At 39.6% G+C, this 24447-nt stretch overlaps 1 protein-coding gene across 5 annotated transcripts in view; it reads left to right on the top strand.

Annotated features, from left to right (window-relative positions):
• CNTN3 (contactin 3) overlaps positions 1-24447 on the top strand; it is a 246970-nt gene that overhangs the window by 163481 nt on the left and 59042 nt on the right. For all 5 annotated transcript variants that reach the window (XM_037905324.2, XM_043551777.1, XM_043551776.1 and 2 more), the window contains 6 exons: positions 6688-6891; positions 7236-7338; positions 8265-8449; positions 20457-20593; positions 21796-21925; positions 23254-23404. In XM_037905324.2, the coding sequence (XP_037761252.1) occupies positions 6688-6891; positions 7236-7338; positions 8265-8449; positions 20457-20593; positions 21796-21925; positions 23254-23404 (910 nt within the window). The remainder of the gene's footprint in view (positions 1-6687; positions 6892-7235; positions 7339-8264; positions 8450-20456; positions 20594-21795; positions 21926-23253; positions 23405-24447) is intronic.

Genomic DNA, 24447 nt, shown 5'->3' with positions numbered 1-24447 from the left:
GTGTAGCTGAGGCAGCTTCACCTTAGGAGCGTTGCATTTCACTTCCAAAGTTCACATTATGCCCAGCTCAAACCCAACAGGAAGATTGCCAGTGTGAAAATATGTAAATGTCAGAACAGGTTTAAAGAGCCACAGTATCCGAAAGGGAATAAATGTCATGAAAGTTCAGCCGCTCACGTACAGTGAATGTCTCTTTGTCTTAGAAAGCAGCAGTCTGGGCTCAATGCTGCCATGCTTATCCACACTGTGTGGTAGGTTTCAGAGTAGCAGCCGTGTTAGTCTGTATTCGCAAAAAGAAAGAGTACTTGTGGCACCTTAGAGACTGACTAATTTATTAGAGCATAAGCTTTCGTGAGCTACAGCTCACTTAATCGGATGCATAAAGTGGAAAGTACAGTGAGAAGATTTTATATATACACACAGACCATGAAAAAATATACATTGTAAGGAGAGTGATCACTTAAGATGACCTATTACCAGAAGGAGAGTGGGATGGGGGGAGAGAAAACCTTTTGAAGTGATAATCAAGGTGGGCCATTTCCAGCACATTTCCAGGAGTTAACAAGAACGTCTGAGGAACAGTGGGGGAGGAGGGAGGAATAAACAAGGGGAAATAGTTTCACTTAGTATAATGACTCAACCACTCCCAGTCTCTATTCAAGCCTAAGTTAATTGTATCCAATTTGCAAATTAATTCCAATTCAGCAGTCTCTCGCTGGAGTCTGTTTTCGAAGTTTTTTTGTTGAAGGATACTCACTTTGAGATCAGAAATCGAGTGACCAGAGAGATTGAAGTGTTCTCCGACTGGTTTATGAATGTTATAATTCTTGACATCTGATTTGTGTCCATTGATTCTTTTACGTAGAGACCGTCCAGTTTGCCCAATGTACATGGCAGAGGGGCATTGCTGGCACATGATGGCATATATCACATTGGTAGATGTGCAGGTGAACGAGCCTCTGATAGTCTGGCTGATGTGATTAGGCCCTATGATGGTGTCCCCTGAATAGATATGTGGGCACAGTTGGCAACGGGCTTTGTTGCAAGGATAGGTTCCTGGGTTAGTGGTTCTGTTGTGTGGTGTGTGGTTGCTGGTGAGTATTTGCTTCAGGCTGGGGGGCTGTCTGTAGGCAAGGACTGGCCTGTCTCCCAAGATTTGTGAGAGTGATGGGTCGTTCTTCAGGATAGGTTGTAGATCCTTGATAATGCATTGGAGGGGTTTTAGTTGGGGGCTGAAGGTGATGGCTAGTGGCATTCTGTTATTTTCTTTGTTGGGCCTGTCCTGTAGTAAGTGACTTCTGGGTACTCTTCTGGCTCTATCAATCTGTTTTCTTCACTTCCGCATGTGGGTATTGTAGTTGTAAGAATGCTTGATAGAGATCTTGTAGGTGTTTGTCTCTGTCTGAGGGGTTGGAGCAAATGCGGTTGTATCGTAGAGCTTGGCTGTAGACAATGGATCGTGTGGTGTGTCCTGGGTGAAAGCTGGAGGCATGTAGGTAGGAATAGCGGTCAGTAGGTTTCCGGTATAGGGTGGTGTTTATGTGACCATCACTTATTAGTATTGTAGTGTCCAGGAAGTGGATCTCTTGTGTGGACTGGTCCAGGCTGAGGTTGATGGTGGGATGGGAATTGTTGAAAACATGGTGGAATTCCTCAAGGGCTTCTTTTCCATGGGTCCAGATGATGAAGATGTCATCAATCATCAAGTAGAGTAGGGGCATTAGGGGACGAGAGCTGAGGAAGCGTTGTTCTAAGTCAGCCATAAAAATGTTGGCATACTGTGGGGCCATGCGGGTACCCATAGCAGTGCCGCTGATTTGAAGGTATACATTGTCCCCAAATGTGAAATAGTTATGGGTGAAGACAAAGTCACAAAGTTCAGCCACCAGGTTTGCCATGACATTATCGGGGATACTGTTCCTGATGGCTTGTAGTCCATCTTTGTGTGGAATGTTGGTCTAGAGGGCTTCTACATCCATAGTGGCCAGGATGGTGTTTTCAGGAAGATCACCGATGGATTGTAGTTTCCTCAGGAAGTCAGTGGTGTCTCAAAGATAGCTGGGAGTGCTGGTAGCGTAGGGCCTGAGGAGGGAGTCTACATAGCCAGACAATCCTGCTGTCAGGGTGCCAATGCCTCGGATGATGGGGCGTCCAGGATTTCCAGGTTTATGGATCTTGGGTAGCAGATAGAATACCCCAGGTCGGGGTTCCAGGGGTGTGTCTGTGCGGATTTGTTGTTGTGCTTTTTCAGGGAGTTTCTTGAGCAAATGCTGTAGTTTCTTTTGGTAACCCTCAGTGGGATCAGAGGGTAATGGCTTGTAGAAAGTGGTGTTGGAGAGCAGCCGAGCAGCCTCTTGTTCATATTCCGACCTATTCATGATGATGACAGCACCTCCTTTGTCAGCCTTTTTGATTATGATGTCAGAGTTGTTTCTGAGGCTGTGAATGGCATTGTGTTCTGCACGGCTGAGGTTATGGGGCAAGTGATGCTGCTTTTCCACAATTTCAGCTCATGCACATTGGCGGAAGCACTCTATGTAGAAGTCCAGTCTGTTTCGACCTTCAGGAGGAGTCCACCTAGAATCCTTCTTTTTGTAGTGTTGGTAGGAAGGTCTCTGTGGATTAGTATGTTGTTCAGAGGTGTGTTGGAAATATTCCTTGAGTCGGAAATGTCGAAAATAGGATTCTAGGTCACCACAGAACTGTATCATGTTCGTGGGGGTGGAGGGGCAGAAGGAGAGGCCCCAAGATAGGACAGATTCTTCTGCTGGGTTAAGAGTATAGTTGGATAGATTAACAATATTGCTGGGTGAGTTAAGGGAACCATTGCTGTGGCCCCTTGTGGCATGTAGTAGTTTAGATAATTTAGTGTCCTTTTTCTTTTTTAGAGAAGCAAAGTGTGTGTTGTAAGTGGTAGTTGAGCAGGCACAGAGTGAGGCACTCCACAACAGTGGGTTTAATCTCATCCCCTTTTTCCACAAGATAAGGTGGGGGATGCATGGGCTGATTTCTAATATTTTGCATTGTCTTTGTAGTTGCGTTCCCTGCTCTACCTCCTCCGCCCCGCTCTGGTCTCCTGACCTATCGTGTAAGGTGCACTCATTTTATATGCCTAATGGACACAGGTTACCCTTCTTCCCCACTTCTCATAAATTTTGATACATGATATTGTATCATGTAACAATTGCTAAATATACAGAGGAAGACGTTTTCAGAGGTGCTCAGTGTTGACCTAACTGTGGTCTCTTTGAAGTCAGTGATAAGGTTCCCATTGCCTAAATCTGGGAGCAGAACTAGGCTCTTTTAGGTAAGTTTGAGCCCATATATATATTTTAAGGTTGGTAGGGACCATTGTCACTAGCTAGTCTGATCTCCTGCATGACACAGATCATAGAATTTTGCCCAGTATATTCTTGCATCAATCTCAGTTAGCTGCCCTCCTCACTTAATCAAAATTCCTTTTTAAATCAGTGGGACTGTTGCTCCACCGTGCTCTTTTGAATCAGGCTTTCAATCCTTGTCTACAAAGAAAAGTTGTATTATTTATACTGATGTATTATATACATATGATTATATCAGTATTGTAGCCCGATCTATAGATTATGTATTACTTATATTGATTACTTAAGAATTCACAGTAATCACACTGAGGTTTGACAGATTCTTGTCCCAAGATCAGGCCCAGTGTTATTAAAACTACTGTTCAGTTGGGAACCCTGACATGCACAATTGCAACACTCACACTTTAAGAACGCTTCTGTATTTACAGTAGTTCGTTAATACATTTAGCAAAGTTACAAACACTCTAACCTAGCAAGATATTTAGAGATAATACAGCATGTACATCTGAACATCCATCTACAAAGTTCATGGGCCTCAAGCCTTATGCTAACTGCTGAAGCCAGTGTCTGACAGGATCCAGGCTAAAGCTCTAAATGCCCCATGGGCTACAGTATAACTGTTCTGTGTGGGGACACTTACGCTAGAATAAGTGTCCACACGAGGTGGGGGGCAGGGATTATACTGGTATAAATAGTCTGGTTTAAATTCACGATTAAAACGATTCTGTTTAGGCGAGGGATTATCGTCATATAAAGAGACATACTAAATGTTCATTAGGTTTCATGGGTATATTCTTTCAGTAATGAATGCCTCCTAATATAACAAAAGCCTAACACTTGAAAACAACATTCAGGCTCAATAGAAAGCAAAAAGTCTTGCTGTTAACATTGTCTATGACTTTGCTAATGGAGGGAGTTTAAAATTTAATAAAAGAAAATTAAACATAATTAGGAAATCCGTCCCATTTTGATGTCTGCTTTGTGTTACTTAGTACATACATATTTTAATAATTTGCTTTATTCCAACTTTTGCCATACATATCATCTCCAGTGTTGTGACATTGTTCTTCTGATTCCCTGTTCTCTTGGAACTCGTTGGAATTTAGTTCTACAAATTATGTTAAATTCACATTCTCTCTTTCGATAGCTGCATTTGAAATGATCACTACGTGCACAGCTGTGGATTTCTAATTAGCTGCGTGCAGAGAGGTACAATCTCTATTTGCAAAGGCAGGGCAAGTGCTATAAGGTATTTTAATACCAGGGTAGGTCAATCACATTATAATTAGCTCTAATTAGCACTCACAGAAGCTGTAACTTTTTAAAAAAGCTTTCAGCCAGGTGACACTCAGGTGAAAAATTGTTTGCTGCCTGCAAAACAATTAAAAATAATTAATTTCAATTCTGATTCTGAGGCATATGACTAAAAGGCAAGTACATTAGCTTGCAGAGGAAATGTGTTTTGCAAAGTAAAATTTAATACACAGAGCAGAATGTTCTCTAAAAGTGGTGATCAGTAAACCAATTACATTGTAATTGTAATGTTTGTCAAATTTAGTCCTGAGCTTTCGTTTAATGTTTAAATTGCAATTGTGCTTTAAAGTGACTGTGAAACTGGCATTATGAGATTCCAGGTCAAATTTGCTCACTTTGCTATAAAGCATATCCATCTATTTTATAACTGCCAGCCCAGCAAACTTTTTGTCTGGCTTTCGGACAGATGTGTATTTTCCTTCAGCTGAGGTAAATGGACATAGCTCCTTTGACTTCCATGGAACTATGCCAGTTTACATGACTTAAGGATCTGACCCATATTCTGAATGATTAGTATTTACCTTTTCAGCTAAGGCTTGTGTCATTCTTGCTATTTGCACCTCCTTCCATTCATCCCAGGTCATTAGAAAACAAAGAGTTATAGGCCAGGACATTGCACTTAAATCATTTGTTTTCCTTTCATCTTTTTCCTCCTCCTTTTTTTATGTGTAGATATTTGTTTCTTTCCAAAATCTGGCAGTTCAGTGAGAGATTACAGATTGCACATTAACACAACCAGTCATATTCCTGTCTTTGCTGTCTGCTCCTCATTCATATAGTACACAAAATTCCATAGGGTAAAAGTTAGGAGACCATATTGCATGATTAAGTACAATAAAGCTGCCTATCTAGAAAGAGACCATTTGAAAAGTTGATTTTTTTAAAAAATAATTGATGGAAACATTAAATAATTTGGGGATGGTGCTGCACTAGAATTATAGTGCTCTGGAAGTGTCTATGTCTACACTACATAGCGAACGATCCAGCGGGGATCGATTTATCTCGTCTAATCTAGACACGATAAATCGACCGCTGAGCACTCTCTTGTCGACTCCTGTACTCCACTGCCGTGAGAGGCACAGGCGGAGTCAACGGGGGAGCGGCAGCAAAGTCGACTCACCGCTGTGAAGACACCACGGTAAGTTGATCTAAGTACGTCGACTTCAGCTATGTTATTCACATAGCTGAAGTTGTGTAACTTCGATCGATCCCCTCCCACCCCAGTGTAGACCAGGGCTTAAGAATAAACATCTATTAATAACTGACAAACAAACTACATTTAAAATATGTAAAACCACAAAAACAATGGAAATTGACTTGTAAGTCTTATCCAACTCTGAAGTTCAGAGGAGCAGTTCTAAAATACTGTTCTTTATAAATCTGTGGTCATCTAGGACTTCACAGGTGTTACTATTCTGCACACCCGGGAAACTTTTCAGTGACAGTGAAGATAGAACTTGCACCCTCCTGCTACAAAAGCACAAATCCCGATCACTTGAGAATCTGTTAGCTTGTAATTATAGGTAATTATAGCTAGGGCTTCTGACACACTGGTGAGCAATTCTGATTCCATCCCACACGCACACACATGCAAACACATATATATTAATAGGTTTTCTCTTCTCTTACTCTCTCTGCAAGTGTGTGTACCCCTGGTATTCAGAATTCATCAAAAGCTAAGGAAGAAATATTGTGTGGGCCACTAGTTAAAGTATTGACTCCATATCATCGTCACTACAGTGTAAAGTAGGATACCACACCACATATTTGAAGCAGTGGATATAAGGTTTCCTGCCTGTGACTGTTTGGGAACTGTGGAAGGTGATGGGGTAGGGAAATACTGGTGTATTTCTATATAAGTTTTCCCAGGTAAAATGGCCTGTCCCTCCTGATTGAGGCATAACTAACTACACCCAGGTACCAGTATTTGCGAGAATATTGTACCTGCCAGTATGAAGCCCACTTCTTGTGCTATCAGGCAGACTGTGTGTATTACATTCATATTTCTTTTTTTTTTTTCAACACAAATTAGAACTGTCATTTGCTTGGATCTTCAATAAATATCCATCGTTTGTACAAGAGGACAGTCGCCGATTTGTGTCTCAAGAGACTGGGCATCTCTACATAGCTAAAGTGGAGCCATCAGATGTAGGAAATTACACCTGTGTTGGGACCAGCACTGTAACAAACACCAGAGTTCTCAGTTCACCAACCCCTCTAGTGCTGCGCACAGATGGTATGACTTCAATCTGAAACTGTATATTGATTAAAACTGCTATCTACATACACATAGTATCTGGACCATGCATTTTTGTCATATGTAGAGTAATCTTCCATGCATATCAAGAATAGTAGTTTCTAATCAAAAGGTTCGTGCTGACTGTGAACTACTCTACTGTACACTTAAAATTATTTGTCTCATGGGAAGAAAATCCTGAGGCCCATGCATTTTTTTTAAAACAGTGTGCATTTGATCAGAAGAGATGGATAGTTTGAACCTAACTTGCTGTAATGCTAAAGAAAAAGGCAGAGCTATACAAATAAAAACTACTGATCTTTTGTCCTTCTCATAATTAACAGGTGTTATGGGTGAATATGAACCCAAAATAGAAGTTCAGTTTCCTGAGACACTTCCTGCAGCTAAAGGTTCAACAGTGAAACTGGAATGTTTTGCCCTAGGAAAGTAAGTTCTTATATACTTTATTATACTTAAAAACATGTATTTAGGCAACATAGCAATTTAAATATGACTTCAAGTTACCTTGAATAAAATCAATATGATGTTATATTAAATTTATTCAAACCATCCGTGGCATGCCAACACACATACGTAGAATTCTCATTGTACTGTTAACTGATGCTGTCATAATACTTCCTTTCTTTGACTTCGTAAATATCCATAAAAACAGTTTCTTAGCACGTCATCATAGTTCTTTCCTCTTATCCAAACTTAATCCCTTCTGCTCTTCACAAATGGTTTGAGAACCAGTCTTAATTTATGCAAATATATTTGCCAATTATTCTGTGGGTAATTTGATGAGAGCTTTGCCAAGTATTCATTAATTAGGATGTGAGATTGGCAACCTAAATCACATAATACTGCTTGTGCTTATTGAATAGGTGACTGAAACTTTTAAAATCAGAGAATTAATGAACAGCAATTGAAGAATGCAAATTTCAAAAGTGCTGAGCCTTGTCCTATCTCTCTTCCCATGGAAGTCAATCATAAAACTGCCTTTGACTTCAGTGGGAAACCAACTCTACGATTTTTTGAAAATCCTATTCTAAAGTATTTCTGGAATGAAAGTACTGGGATTTGTAGAAAGTTTTACAAACACTGAACAGTCATCCAAATTATTGTGAATAATGGACAATTTGCCAACACAAATAATAGTGAACCAAACACAATGCATAGATTTGCAAATCAGTTTCTTCAGTATTCCACCATCTCTAATATATGTTGTATATTAGATAAAAATTGACTACAAACCTTTTTTCTTTAGTCAGTTCTGAGGTTATTTTTATTTCATATTATGTATATAATGTTGCCAAATGTGTGTGTTTAAGCAAACTTTTTAAAAGTAACTAATCCCATAACTTTCTTTTTAGCCCGGTGCCTCAGATAAACTGGAGAAGAACTGATGGCCTGCCATTTCCAAGTAAAGTAAAGTTGAGGAAATCCAGTGGCATGATTGAAATTCCAAATTTCCAGCAGGAGGATGCAGGCCTCTATGAGTGCATTACTGAAAACTCAAGAGGGAAAAACATTGCAAGAGGACGTCTCACCTATTATGGTAGGAAGCTTTCCTCGTCACAAAATAAGAGTGCAATTTACGTAGCACAGACTATGGATACATGATTTAATACAGTACCATAGAATTCCTGCAGTTAAAAATCAGGTGCCATCTAATTTCTACCTGAGAAGGAGAGAATCTCCACATCCCGTTCTGAAGTTTTTTGCTTAAACAGGCTTTATTCCAAGAGAAACAGTCTTTAAAGCTTCAAAAATAGGAAATGAGGGCTTTCTCCTGCTAAGAACAGTCCATGTTCAGGAACACTCCTGGAAGTGGTATGGGAGGAACTACATTGAATAAATTGCCTGTTGCAACAGAATAGTTAGTTACCTAAAACTCTAATTTTTTTTGATACTGTCATTGATGCATAGGTCAAAGCTTTCCAGTAGCCATAATAGTTTTGCAGACTACATGTGGAAGCCATACTTCCATTTAAATAAATAAGCAGATTTTTGAGGATCCTTTTGGGATTATCAAATCATATTTACAGGAAAATTAAATTCCATCTTGGTTTGGAAAAAATGATTCTCGAAAACTCTCAAATCCCTTGTGTTCAAAAGGACCAATGAGGCTTTAAAATGAATAAATAAATTAGGGAATGTAATCTAACTTAGAAAATTAAGAAACGTGGAATTTAATAGCTGGAGAACAGCTACAGTCTCTTGTGCATTTAAAACTATACAGCCAATTGAAAATCAACAATGCATATTGGTGTTTTCTTAATGGTAAAGTGATTTACAAGCAAACTGGCAATTGACAACTTTTGTAAAAGTCAAATCTCATCAAATGTAATTTTCCTTAGGAGTAGCAATTAAACGACTTGTTTCACTGTATGCTATGAAATGTTTACTTCATGTAAGATTATTTTAACAAAGATACAAAAGTTGTATATACAAGGACAGAATGTAGACTCAAAGAAGATCACAGAAATATTCTTTTCAGATGTTTATTCTTTGATACAGTACATAAAGCGCTACAGCATAGATTTCCTGAATTTTGATTCAATTTATATAAAGGTGATTTTACAAATAAGTGGAAAGGCAAATTTTCCCCCGTCTTCAATTCAATGAAAAAGGATAGACTGATTTTCCATGTGCAGGTTGCAGTTATGAATCCTACAATAAACATTATATATATAAAATACAGTACAAAAAGGCTAGGATTAATCATCTGCCAGCACCACATCTGAGACTTGGCTCTATGCACTGCTTTTCACAGAGTGACTTTCATTAGCAACTTGCAAAGTCTTAATTAAGTGACAGTACATCCATTGAGTTTGTCACTTGTTTACAGCAGTTTTACAACAGTGTAATAAACACATTGATTTATGAGCCACACCACCACAAACCTGGTGTAACACACTGGTTCAAGACAACTGATTTATTGGTTACTTGGCATAATTTAACCTCAGGACACTGTTTCCTATGTTGCATTGGGGCTCCTAGAGAACACCGTGCCTGAATCAAAGAAAGTTTCTGCACAATGGATGGCAGGACTGGGTTGGGACTACTGAGAACAGAGTCCTGACCTTCCTCTGATCTTAGAACCATAAAAGGATGAAAATGCTCACTGCAAACTCTGTATCCACATGGGAATTTGAACTCTCTCGGAGTTAGTATTCAGCTACAGTGTTGGGGATAGGTTCATCCCTATTATTGATGGTTAAGACAAAAACAACAACTATACATATTATAATAGTACAAAAGTTGTACAAGTTGATTCATTTGTTCTTCTTAGTGAAATCCATACCACAGAATCAAAGAGTCTTACCTGGTCTTTCTACTTTGATACTTGCTCTGTTGACATAAGTAGCAAACCAACCAGTCTATATTAAGGAAATTGTATTTATATAACTTTTTTCTTTTGGCAGCTGGGGGATTGTTTGTAGATTAATACTGTTCTGTAACTGGAGATGCTACCTTCATGTGACTCTGATATTTACTTGTCACAGACTGTGATATCACAGCTCAGAAATCTTTCTGGTAAAGAAATGTAAGCTTAAAGTATATGCAGTTTAATCATCCAGTAAACTCCTGTGTCAGTTATTTGGAGTTCCTGAAGAAGTTAGTCTGAGAAGCACAGGGTGAGAAATTTAGTTAAAACTAATGCAATATATTAAGGATTCAGAAAAGATCAATCATCTGCTAGAAAGCACCAACTCTGGTAAGATACATTATAATGCATGGTGGTGATACTAGTGCGGGTTGGCTGGTGTTTAAAGGTTTTATGAGTCTGAGATGCTTCTGTTACTCGTATGTGGTGAAATATGCACATAACGAATGAAGAATCTAATATGATTCACGGGGCGGGGTATATCCTCCTCTCACACAGTCACCACATTAACCTGCCCTCTTTTCTCATCAAAAAGTTTGATGTTTTTACTAATTATGGCCCTCATTCCGCAAAGCACTTAGTCTCGTGTTTGACTTTAAGCATGTGCTTAATTCTTATTGACCAATCAGATTTAGGGACATGCTTGAAGTTAATCACGTGCTTAAGTACTTTGCTGAATAAGGTTGGACTGGGGCTTAAAGTTAAGTATATTCTAAGTGTTTTTCTGAGTCTGGGCCTGTTTTATCTGTAAATACTATACTGGAGGGGTGAGCGTATTTCCTTGTGCTTATTAAAAATGCCATGCACACCGGTGGCACTGTATAAATAATGGAGCAGGTGGTGTTATTCTAATTCAGCACCGGGTTCTTAATCACTACTTTCAACACTTTTCTGAAGTTGCTAATTAAAATAGATATCTAAAACAAATATTCTTGACTCTTTTGTAATGTCACTAAGATCATATTAATCCTCTTAATTATTTCTTTCCTGAAGGAGTTTATTAGGGGATGATCCAACATCAAGTTAACAACTTATTTTTCTTTCCATAGTTCTAACATGTTTAATACCTGATTTCTCCACACTACAGTCCTTGTCTTTTAAAAATTGAAAACTTAGGTCAGATACTGCTCTAATTTATTATATCATCATGACATAGATAGATTCCCCGCACCTTCAGCGTTGTGCTCCCTTACGATCACCCCCATCCTGTAAAACATCAATTAAGATGTTTGGAGGCATGGAGACGCTTCCAAATGAGGAGAGGTGAAAAAGATTACTTTTATGTAGATTAGAGAGAAATAGGAGGTGACAAGATAAAAGTACATAAAATAAGTATAGATGTCTGTGAATTCCTCTTTACCCTATCTTGTCATGCAAAAAAAGTCACAAAATAAAATTAGTAGCCAACACATTTTAAAATGATCAAAGGAAATGCATTTTTAAACACAAAATGAGCCAGTGGAACTCAACTGATGCAACTATTATCGAGGCAAAGAGCTTAATGGAGGGGCACAATTCCCTCCCTTTTCCTTTCTTTCTCCTTAGGTTCGGCATTTTTCTGCTAGTCTATAATAGCAATACATTACTATTGTGCTGGCCAGCACGTTCGCAGCAAAACCGAGGCTCTGTCCATTCCCTGGCCACTCGCTTAGGAGAGCAATGGGTGAACAGCAACCTCCCTTTTTCTGCTCGCCTGGACCCAAGGTCTGGCAAGTGTAAGGTGAAAGGAGGATTTACACCCTTATGCAGGTGTATAGACCAAGAGACAGTCAACCCCCTTATAAATTGTTGGTGTGTAAGCTGCTGGTGATCTGGGTCTGCAGTAATGTAATGGTAAAGCTACACTGAGATTGCAGTATCTTTGAAAATAGAGCATTGCCAGAGCAATCGAATTATATACACTCTAAAATAGTAGCGCTTTTGTCAGATAACCTCAATCTGTCTTGTTCACAGAGATTTCTTCACAACATTAATTACAAAACTAGAAATAAACAAATTAACATTGATGACTTGCTGAGCTTGATCAACTTGAAACTTAATCATCAATGGTATCTAATGATTTAATTGCTTTGCTACTGACACAGATTGTTAATCTTTTTATGTACTAACAATTTCCCCAGTTATTAAAAATTACAAAAGATAAGTCTGATTGCTGGAGGTATTGAAGGCAGTTTATGGGGTTTTTTTGCGGTGTGCTTTTGGTTACAGAGGATGGGGCACCTCCAGGTAGTAACCCCAAAAACTCACTTATTTTGCCAAAAAAAAAAAGAGGCAAATTAATGCTTAGTCATTTAGTTTTGTATATACAAATAAGCTCATCACTTCCATAGACATGGTGGTAAAGTAGCTTGAGAGTCAGAGCCTGAGATTGGGAAAAATATTGCACTGTTATCTAGAAAAGCAGAGAAGAAATTTTCCATTTTGCCGAATGTCATAAGGTGGTAATTTTGGTTCAACTGTTGTAACTAATTTTTCTACTAACGTATTGCCTGACTACTGGGTCAGCAGAAAACACAGGCCAGTACGGTTGAGTTTTTCACCCCAGTTCCCTCCATGTCTTCCCTGTAGGGAGTTCCCCATCTCTATGCAACTGGGAACAGACCAGATCTTTGCTCAGAGCCTGGTCTTAAGATCCCCCTCAGGAGGAACTCCCTACCATTCTCTGCGTTGGCTCCATGGCTCCCTTTGTCACAGAGTTTTCATGAGGTTTTAGACAAGAGGAATAAGTGCCTCCCTTTGTCCAGGAGGAGAATCTTCAAATTATCTTATCTTGGGAAATGTTCCCTATGAAGCTACTGCTTCTCGAGGTTCCAGCAGGTGCATTACACATTAGGAGGAGGCCATTGCTGTCTTGAGAGTTGGAAGACCAAGGCTGAGATTGACTGGAAAACAATCCGACTCCAAAAGCTCCTCTTGATTTTTCCAAGTCTGGGCAGATTTCCCTGTTTGTGTGGAGTTTCATGGTGTGCCCTCATCTGGGTGTGAACTACTGCAGAAAATGGATGTTTGACATAATCAGGGGAGGATATAAAATAGAACTCATTGATTGTCCTGGGGGGCAAGTTCATCCATTCCCAGAATTTTTAATTAAAATAAAACAGCACTATCAACAAGTCCTTCATAGCATCAAAAGCTGTAGGGACCAATAGTTTCTCCTGCATAATGGAAGATAGAACCAGTTCTGTAGAGAGACAGATATTTTGGTAAGGTCACAAGATTTTGTGGTACCAAAGAGAAAACAAAGTGATGTAGTCCATTTTAGATCTCAGATCTCCTAACAAGATCAATATTCCAGGTGGAAATCCATCATTACATTATCTTCCCAAAATTTCAGAAAGTGGAAATAAACTTCTTGGAGATCTATTGAAGATATGATCAGGGAGAGTCAGCCAGAGATACTTTAGCTTTTTGCTACAACAAGAAGCATTTTCAATATAGAATACTTCCCTTGTAGTGTTGTAACTGGTATACAGGTATTCTCAAATGCCCTTTCATACCTCCATTCAGATGACAAACTTCTCATCATGTCACACATGGCCCAACAGCCAACACTGAAAGCCTTTGGGAGCAAGTGTGAGCAAACAAATGGATGGGCCAATTAAAGCCCTCGCAAAATTCCCCATCTGCGTTATCAGCTAAGAAAAACTTTATTTTAGAAGAGAAATGGAAGAAGGTATTACCTGATTCCTCAGGGTTCTGCACTAAAAAGGAAACTCACAGTCAGCTGGCTCAGCAAAATGCACTTCGAACTGAGGCTGTACAGTGTCCCGTGTAGCCTTTTGGCACATCATGGGCCAGAAGGGAAGCCTATTTATGAATCTATTTGCATTCAAATCCAGGTAGAAAACCAAAAGAGGTATTGCATGAGGAAAAGAGTGGTTCTGTTATCTCAGAAGTGGGCTAAAAGGTCTCCTTTCTGCCTTTTTGCCCTCTCAGCCACTGAGAGTAAAGAATATTGTGAAGGAACAGGCCAAAGTGATTTTATTCACCTTCTTGTTAACCCTCAGAAGGTCTTGGTTCTCAGTCCTGATTTAAATTTATCTGGAACTGCTTCTCAAACTCCCAATACACACTCGCACATAACAGTGCAACAGGGACTTATCCCTGTCCCAAACCAAAATCTAGCACTGTCTTACCCATCATCTGGGAAGCTAAGAGGAAGGTTTGAACTACCGTCATGCATTTGAGAACGTGATACACAGCCTGTTAGTATTTCAGGGGAAATTCACAAATGATATCAATTTATCACTTGATGTAACAAGGGGCACACATCGGGATAAGCCAACTGATGATGGGGCTCAAAGCCAACGTTTCTTGGAAAGACAAGTCAGACTGCAGGTACATTGCACCGTAAGATACCCAAAAGAGTCTTTCATCACTGTCACATAACAAATTCCTGAGGACCACAACTCTGACAAAATGCAGATTGCTATCATGATCTTGATCTGTGTACTACAAATCCTAATAAAACCCACTTTCAGCTTCACAGTGATAGGTCTCTTACTTGTCTCACTGAAAAGGTGTTGTCTACTCACCGCTTCCTTGTCCCGGGGGGTTTCAGAGCTTGGTTTGCTCTCAGTGAAACCTCAGTGAAACCATGATCTATCAAACATGGTAGTTTTGTGAACTAACCAGGCCTCCATCCCCAAGGTCACCACAATCTTTCTCCTATAATAGGAAGTGGTGTTTGTTGTCCTTCTGGAGGAATCTGAATATCCTAAACAAGTAAAATTCATAAGTTAATGCAAACAGAGCCTAGAGGAGAGTAAAGATGTATGTAGCTGAGGTACTCAAATCTTCTGGTTTAACTCCTCTCATTACCAGACACTATTAAAAAAAAAAGTGTTTTTTTGGGGGTGGGGGGGGTGGGGATGGAGAGATCATATTCATCCTATGAGGAAGTACGTAAGACTACTATTACCATGGTCTTACATCCACACTTTCTCAAACCTTATGGAGTTCACACCCTCACACCTGCTAATGCACCATTTCGTGGAAGGGTATTATGGAAAAGGGTACCCTAGTAACCCTTACATTCTTACATGGTTAAACTGAATCCTTCGCCCTGTCTAGAAATGATGTGCTGTTTTCTGTATCCTACTGTGTAGAGTGTCTGGCATGGAGGGGACTCAGAAAGGGAAAAGTCTGTCTTACCTGCGAGTTTTTATTCTAGGACCCTGTATGTCAGTCTGACCCTCCCTCAGAGGATTGCATTATGTCCTTTTTTTCCCCTTGCTATTGCTCACTTGATAAATAGTTTGAAAGAAAAGAGGGTGTTCCTTAAATTTCATGTTAAGGCTCTGCTGCAAATGGTGTGAGTTGAATAGTGCCTTTGAACTTATAGTTAGTATTGTTCAGCTTTGGAATGTATTGTTCTAAAGAGTTCTTCCTTGCGGGGTCATCCTGAGCCCAGGCTCAGAGTAAAGGTCTGGTTTGCTCCCAATAGCTGTGGAGACAGACAACAAGCTGCAGTGAAAACTGATGTGGAGTGTCCTAGAATGAAAATTTACAGACAAGACAGAACTTTCCCTTTCTCGGGAATTCAGAAAATGATTAATTTTATAGCTATAAGCATCAAAGAACTTGGCTACTTTAAACCTACTTTGTAGGAATGCTTTCAAATGAGGGTATATAGCAGATGTGAAATATTGCACATGTATGGATCCATCGATAATGCAAGTACTGTTGCCTGTTTTACATAAATATTTAGGTATGCAAAGTGCAAGAACCATGCAGACATCTATGCTCAGGCTTTCATAGTGCAAGAAGCTTTAGCATAAATGGCTCTTTTTGTAACTTCAGTTTAATAATTTAGCTTTTGTGATGTATATAAATGTGATGATAGTAAGATAATAAGTTTGTGTGAAGCAGAGATGAACCTGTGTTATATTTGAGGAATGCCTCAATAAAAAGGACAGTTGAAAGTGCATTCCTTAGGCTACAAGAGGTTTTTCAGTAGAACGGTATCTGCTGAGATAGGGCATAAACAAGATCTACAGTTTCTCTGTTCCCAGTAGCAGTTCTCCCTTGGACTCCCCTGGAATCTCATTGCTTAAAAGCCCCATTCACTGTTCCTGTCTCAGCCCTTGGGATTTTCACCTGGGAAACTCCTTTCTTCAAGGTTGCTCACCTAGCATCACATAGTCCTAAAAGATGGTCTGGTCATTAACTCTTGTTTGCACAGCTAGTCTGCAAAACAAATGAACCTCAGAAAGATTTCACAGAGGATGAGACAGAAGAGAGTGGTTTAAACTACCTAATCCCCTTAACTGCCAGATGTGTACTGCGTGGTTAATTTTAACTCTTTACATGAGAGTTTCATCCCATGTACTTATACATCAGTGACCTGTAACAGGTATGATATTAGCACCTGTTAGCATAACATTATACTATATTATTTTAATTAATTATTGTAATGAGTCCAATGTAGTACACTGTCAAAACAACATCTTTTGAGGAATATAGACCTGGAGGTATATTACATTACAGAAACGGGTGAACTGCTTTGTATAAAAAGAATACCAACCCAAATCTTCATCCAAATGGCAGACTACCGGTCTTGTGGCTAAGACACTGGCCTGAGAATCAGAAGATCTGGTTTCAGTTCTCAGCTGCCCTGTAGGCTGCCTATGTGACCAAAGGCAAGTCATTAATTTCTCAGAGCTGAAGTCATCCCTGGTGTAACTCCATTGTAGTCACCATCTCAACAGGAATTCATGAGGCCCTTTCTTCCTCAGTACTAGAGCGAGTTGAATTTTTTCCAACCCAAAGTGCCCTTTTTGCAAAACTGAATTTTTTTTGTGAGAACATTTCATTTTTTACTAAAAATTTTGATGTTTCTATTGGGAAAATCCAGTTGATGACTTCCCACCTGGGAGGCTTGTGTCACTTTTATTTTTCTACAAATGAAACTTACAAAATCTTTCCCAGAAGGCTGCTGAGGCTGAGCATCCTAACTCTGACCTCTCGGTCTTCCCCCAGCTCTGGGGACAGAGAGGCAGAAGGCAGCCGGGAGACCAAAACATCCCATTTTGTTTCTCCCAAAAGAGAATTATTTTAGAAAACCCATCCTATGAAAAATTTTGCAATTGTTGATGTTTCATCTCCATTTAAGATTTTTTTCAAAAGCTTGAAATATTTCATAGGAATAGATTTCCATTTTCCAGCCAGCTGTACTCAGAACCCCATCTATAAAATGTGGATATTTCACTATCTTGCCAAGGAGTTGTGAAGATTAATGTTGGTGAGGTGCTCATTTGGGGTCCCAAATCATTTTTGAAAAAGGGTCTTAGGCTTCTAGGTCATTCAGCATTTTCAAAAACTTTACCCCAAATCTTTTTCCAACAGTCAAAACATTTCCAGGAACTGTTATTCTTCGTTTCCCCACAACCTGGCATTGTCTGAATGTGGAAAGATGTGTCTATCTTGAGCAATGCTCTTTTAATAACATTTCTGGTGCGGATGTTTATCTGAACCTTTTCATATTCACCCATCATTATTTTATACTGCAGAATGCAGTAATGCTGGGTTCTCTAGGGGTCTGGGTCAACAAGTTAATAGTGACTCTGTTTATATTTTCTATGTAAAATGCTCAGAAGCAGGTGTGAGGTACTTCACTTTTTAAAATGCAGCTTTCACCCAGTAAGATTGAGTACATTAAGAAGTTAAAAATGAAAGTACTTTTCATTTATCACTGATAGCCATCTTCCAATGGTAAATTACTTATCCCCTTCCTGTTAGCAGTCAATCAAAGCTAGACTGGACAAGTACATAAGGTACCAATTCTGTAAACTTAGGTTCTGGCAGAACATTATAAGAAGGAGAATCAAATTCCAGACAACCTTCTTTTTTCAGAAGAAAATAACAATTGCAGAAAATCCATAAAATCAAGAAAGTTATTGGTTTGAGCCCTGGCAGTCTTATTTTAGCTAAGTATTACACAACCCTACATCTGGTTTTTGCAAATGCAAAGTCCAGGGTTTGTCTGTTGTGAGAGAAATAGCATATATGAGAATACAGGCTTAATACAAACTTTACTTATTTCTGTTTCAAATGGAATTCATAATGATAACCTGACAAGTAACTTTCTGCTTTTCAGTGGAGAGCTACTAAAGGGCCAGGTTATTATTACCTTTTACCCAGTTAGCTTGTAACTGGCAGTTCCCCATTTCCCTTGTTTACAAAGGAAAGGGGTGACAGCTGTCATATGATATCTAAATTTATTTCAAGAAATGCTGAAGAGGACACAGTGTGAATGGTTCCTTTCTTTTGTGAGATAATTGGTTATTTATCTTAAGGCCACCTTCTGGATGGCGTGCCATTTGTCACCCACGGCGGTTTACCCCAGGGCATTAGGGTAGGGCAATTTCCTCACAACTTGCCTTTAATAGGCAGCAGATTTAAAACAAACAGAAGGAAGTACTTCTTCTCACAACACACAGTCAACCTGTGGAACTCCTTGCCAGAGGATGTTGTGAAGGCCAAGACTATAACAGGTTCAAAAAAAGAACTAGATAAGTTCATGGAGGATAGGTCCATCAATGGCTATTAGCCAGGATGGACAAGGATGGTGTCCCTAGCCTCTGTTTGCGAGAAGCTGGGAATGGGCGACAGGGGATGGATCACTTGATGATTACTTGTTCTGTTCCTTCACTCTGGGGCACCTGGCATTGGCCACTGTCAGAAGACAGGATACTGGGTAGATGGACCTCTGCTCTGACCCAGTATGGCCATTCTTATGCCTTGTGTTTTTCCAGTTCTTGTTATTTTGGGGGTTTGCATTGCATATGGTTGCAACAATGGATATTTTAAGGAGACTACTTGGTCTAAGCAAGACTTTCCAAACTGATATTCAGTCCAAAGCTTGTTCACTACAGTATAGTTGGACCATGCTGTCTGTATCCAGGTCACAATGCCTGCCTGAGAGCCCCAAATGAGGTGCTGTAAGGTGAAGCAAGCTAGCATTATCAACCAGAAAGATGAAGGTAAAGGTGGAAGGCCTTTCATTTTGGGTCAGCAAGCCAGTTCAGGAAGCTAAACGTTTCCATACTCTGAGACTGATCAACTGTGAGAAAAAAAGTCATGATGTCAACAGGCTATGTAGCCATGACTTGTCTCCCTGTATCTAAAGAAGCTTGCAAGCATATAGCATTGTGACAGCAATGTCATTGTCTGGTGCTTGACTGCAGTTACAGCTCCCACGACTATGAGAACTGGAGAGTTCAGAGCCCTTTGTATCTTACGTATCTTGTTTAATCCATTTCCTGATTTTGTTGTTTGTTTTTATTAATTGAGAGACGTCCCAGCTTTTTATTATTTTAGGGTGTGAATATGTGGTTATGTGCATGAATATATGTGTAACCATCCATAAAGACCACATGGGGAAAGAATAATCTTCTACATTTAAGTAGCCCTAAAATTTTGCCTGAAAATCATTCAATGTATGTGTTCCTAGTTCTATAAAAGCATCCAGAGAAATTAAATTATCAGCAATATAATGTTAAGTGAGAGCTGTGAAACTTTTGCTTATTAGAAAGTTTGATTAAAGTCTGCATTTGTATTAGGAGGAAATGGATTGTTCCTCATACATAACAGTGAAATCTGAGAAGAAAGTTTAAATTGGCTTTTGATGTTGTGATTTACATGTAAACAGTAATTTGGTTTCTGTATTAAAATATTCACCCAGTTGTGTTTTGAGTACACTGCCATAGGAAAAAGCCATCACTTGGAGTTTAGAAATAAACGGACAGCCACCTCTTTAGATTTCCTGGTTTAAGTGTGTATTAATTTCATGATTTAACTAAACTGATTGTTGAATTCCAATATTGGTGCTAATTTGTCTATTTACACTTATTTTGACCTCAATTTCTTACTGTATTGTTTAACACTTAGTGTAGTAATATTTTAGTACTTAGTGATATATTTAGCCTTAATGATGCATTTTCGTAATTTTATTTTTTGTTTGTTTATCAGCTTTAATCAAATTAATTTAAAAAAGACATTGAGTCATATTTCTTTCAGTAAGCAACCCAGGTCAGAACCATAGAGAATCTTTGGGCACCAGCTGATCCACCTAGGAGCCTAATCCACTCTTTCTAAATTAACCCTTTTGTTAGATAATTGAACAGTAATTTGCAGTTTGTTTGGGCTTTCTTGTTTTGTATTTCTTATGTAGCAAAACCTCACTGGGTCCAGATTATAAAAGATATTGAAGCTGCAGTGGAGGACAGTTTATACTGGGAATGTAGGGCAAATGGGAAGCCCAAACCATCCTACAGATGGACAAAGAATGGAAACACTCTAGCATTAGAGGTAAAGTAGGTTTTTTTCTTTGTTTGTTTGACTTTTTTTAAGTAAAGTCATATGAAATTAAGATCCCTACATATTAACTGCTAAGAGTTCATTGCGGTCCATGGAATTAACCAGGCCGGTAGGGTGGCCAACCGGTTCTAATTTATGAAAACCGGACACTGAGCACCGGAACCTCCCCCACCCCTGGCTCTGCCTTTCCCCAAGGCCCCACTCCTTATTCCACCTCTTTTACTCAAGGCCCTGCCCCCCGCTCCTCTTTCACCCCCACCCACTGCTTGCTTCTCTCTCCACCACCCTCCCTCTGCCAGCTGAGCAGAGCTCTAGGGGTGGAGGGGTGACTGGGGCAGGGTGCGGGAGGGAGAGCCATGCTCCGGGGTGGGGAGGTAGGGCGGGGGCGGGGGAGCCACGCTCTGGGGGTGGGGCAGGAGACGGGGGCAGGGTGGGGGAGGGGGAGCCACGCTCTGGGGGTGGAGGGGTGAGTGGGGCGGGACAGAGAAGCCACAGTACCTCTCTCCACCGGAGCCATTGCTGAGCGCTCCTCCAGGCTCCAGCAGCAGCTGTGGCTCTTCCTGTCCCCCAGTGTCGGAGGCCAGTTACTGTGGGTAACTGGACTTTCAGTGTCTGGTCAGCACTGCTGACCAGACGGACACTGCCAGGTTCCCTTTTTGACTGGACTTTCTGGTCGAAAACCGGACGCCTGGCAACCCAACAGTCCAGAGAAGCCTTAAAAATGACTTATGGTATATTTATACCTTAACTGCTAGAAAATAATAATACAGTATTTGCACCACTAGGAGGGGAATGTGTTATACTGCAAAAACCCCATGATTTGGGAGGCCTAACTCATAATTTCTGAATACTTGCCGTTGGCAGTAGGGCACTTTGCTAGTCATAATCACAAGTGACAAAGTTAAGATCCATAACTGGATTTCCTTAGTGTGGGGAAGATTTGGTGTCTGATTCAGGCCTTTTTCTCCTTAGATGGCACCATAAAGATCTATTCGTCTCATTAAAACCATCATTACATCATTCCCAAAGTATGGAGTTCACCCCTGTGCAGAGATCATATGCCCTACATAAATCCCTCTTTGGACCTCGTAATGGGACTTACGCAAACTCTCTGCACATTGATGAATTCCACCCCTTTTATTTATTTCCTGTAAAATGTAATGTACATTAAAAGTTTTTTTCTTAATATCCAGGGGAGGATCCAAACTGAAGGTGGTACACTTATAATAACAAACCTAAATCTGACAGATTCTGGCATATACCAGTGCATAGCTGAAAACAAACATGGAGTGATATATTCCAGTGCAGAGCTCAGGGTTGTTGGTAAGATTAATTTTTCTTTCTACGGGGCAGGGGGAAGGCGCAGAAAAATAACTTTTTGCCATTACTGCTGCAGCTAGTAACATGCACATGATCTCAAATTTTTAACCCACTCAGATGCATTCAACAAAATAAAGATTTTTATTACAGCAGATAACTTCTTATCCACAGTGCTGAGGAGTTTACTCACCTGGTTCTAAAGGATTTGCTGGAAATAGCCACCATATTTACAGCCCAGTCATTCACTGCTTTAAACCGAGGAGACGGAGATAAATTATTAATTAGGGGGAGAGCAGAGACAAAGGCTTGGATGCAAGCCCAAAGATTAAAACTAATCACACGATCTGGAAGCCACGTTGGCTCAGCACATTAGTCAGTAACGCTGACCTTCTGCATCCGGACTCCACTATTTCCAGGAGATAAATGTAATTTCAAAGCAATAAGCTGGTTGTATGTGCTACTTTCCTTGATCGTCGGGATAAGGGTCTGTCATTTTATGGTTCAGGTGATCTGTGCTCATTTTAAAAACAAATGACAGTCACTTACTAGAATGAAACACTGAACTTGCAAAGTGTCATGGGGAATTCAAATGCTTTCATGCTTTTTACTTTTAAGGCGAGGGAGAGTGATTTGGAAAATTAATTGGAATGAGGCCTATGTAAAAAGGTATGTTTTCTGAAAACAAACTAGTTCCCTTCCAATGATAAGGTTCAGAGTCAATCACTGAACCCAGCCTCAGCTTCCTAAAAATTGGATTTCCATTTAAAGTTCAGTGATTAGCATTGTTCTATGTCATGCCCATTTATTGAACTGTTAATTAATATGGAATATACTTCTACAGTCCAAGCGGTTTCATAATCCTGAGGCCCAGACTAGTGATCTGACACAAGACGAGGAGTCAGGAAATTCTTTGAGTTCTAATACAGGTCCTGGTGTTGAGTCCAAGTGATCTTGGGAAAATCCCTTCAGCCCAGATTCATCAAAGCTCTTGAGCATATACTTAAAGTTATGCATGTTCTTAAACACGACCAACTTCAGTAGGACTTAACCATATGTTTAAGTCCCAGTTAAGTCAGTGGGACCTTAAACCCATGCTTAAACCTCAGCATGTGCTTAAGTGCTTTGCAGGATCAAGGCCTTAACTTTTGTGTCCCAGTACCTCAAGTTGTAAAAAGGAGAAATAATATAGGAGTACTGTTTGAATTAACTGCTTAATTGATGTTTGTAAATACACTTAGAAGCTGAGAAGTGCCATATAAATGCTCAATAGTGGTATCATTAATATAATGTCAACCAGTTTTATTTCACTGTTAACATTCCCTCTGTTTTAGCTTCTGCTCCAGATTTCTCCAAGAACCCAATGAAGAAACTGATTCAGGTTCAGATAGGCAGCACAGTAAATTTTGAGTGCAAGCCAAAAGCTTCCCCTAAGGCAATTTGCTCCTGGAAGAAGGGAAGCGAGCTGCTACAGGAAAATGAAAGGTATTATACCAGTAATGGTGTATTTGTTTTAATCTTACAAATTAGAAGATTATTTGTTTATAACCTGCAAATTCTTTTTTAAGGACAGCTATGTAATAGTATCACTTTCAAATCCAAACAGTAACTGGGCAGAATCTTATCTAATATCTGTCTAGGTTTTAATAATTGATAATAACAATATCTACCTTTTATATAGCCTTTATACCGTGTTTATTGCCATTCTATCTGAGAATATTCTGCTCTGGGATACAAGCATGCAGCTTTCATTGAAGTCAGTGGGCCAACTTCTGCTCTCTGTTTCACAGGAGTAATGGAGAACAGACTTTGGCCCAGGGCAGTGGCACCTTGGCAAGTCTATGTGAGACTTGGAAATGTACTGTAATTACAAAACCTGTAATATAAGATGCAAATATTTGGACTTGCAAAATCCTTTAGACAAAATCTCTCACAAGTGGAGGGTAAGAAAAGAGGTTTGGGGTGAGAAACGTAAAGTAGTGTCAGAGTGAGAATTTGGCTCAGAAACAAAAAACAGGAATAAATGGTCGATTTTCATCATGGCAAAAGGTTAATAGTGGGGTAGCCTTGGGTCCTGCACTTAAGACAGCTGTTGTTTAATGTATTTATTAATGATCTGGAAAAGGGAGTGACCAGCATGGTTCAAATTTGCAAATGATACAAAATTAGTCAGGTTAGTCCGTTTTACTCCAGAAGGAGCTAATAAAGCTAGGCAGCTGGGTTGAACAGTGACAGATAAAAATCAGTGCTAAGTAATGCAGGCTAATACACATTGGAACAGAAAACTCGAATTGCTCATACACAATGTTGTAAATTTTAACTATAACCACTTAGGGAAAAGATGAGGACATCACTGTTTACAGCTCAATGAAAAAAATCTGCTCAACATGCACCATCCATCAAAAAAAAAAAAACCCACAGAATTATGATATGTAAAGAATGCGATATAAAATATTACAATGCTGTTACATAAACTGATGTTGTTCCCTTACCATGAATACTGTGTTCAGTTCTGATCACCTTTTCAT

Source organism: Chelonia mydas, chromosome 7 (genome assembly GCF_015237465.2).
Source record: "Chelonia mydas isolate rCheMyd1 chromosome 7, rCheMyd1.pri.v2, whole genome shotgun sequence".
In the NCBI taxonomy this organism is placed as follows: Eukaryota; Metazoa; Chordata; order Testudines; family Cheloniidae; genus Chelonia; species Chelonia mydas.
Note: the sequence above shows the minus strand (reverse complement) of the source record. Positions and strands in the feature narration are given on the sequence as shown.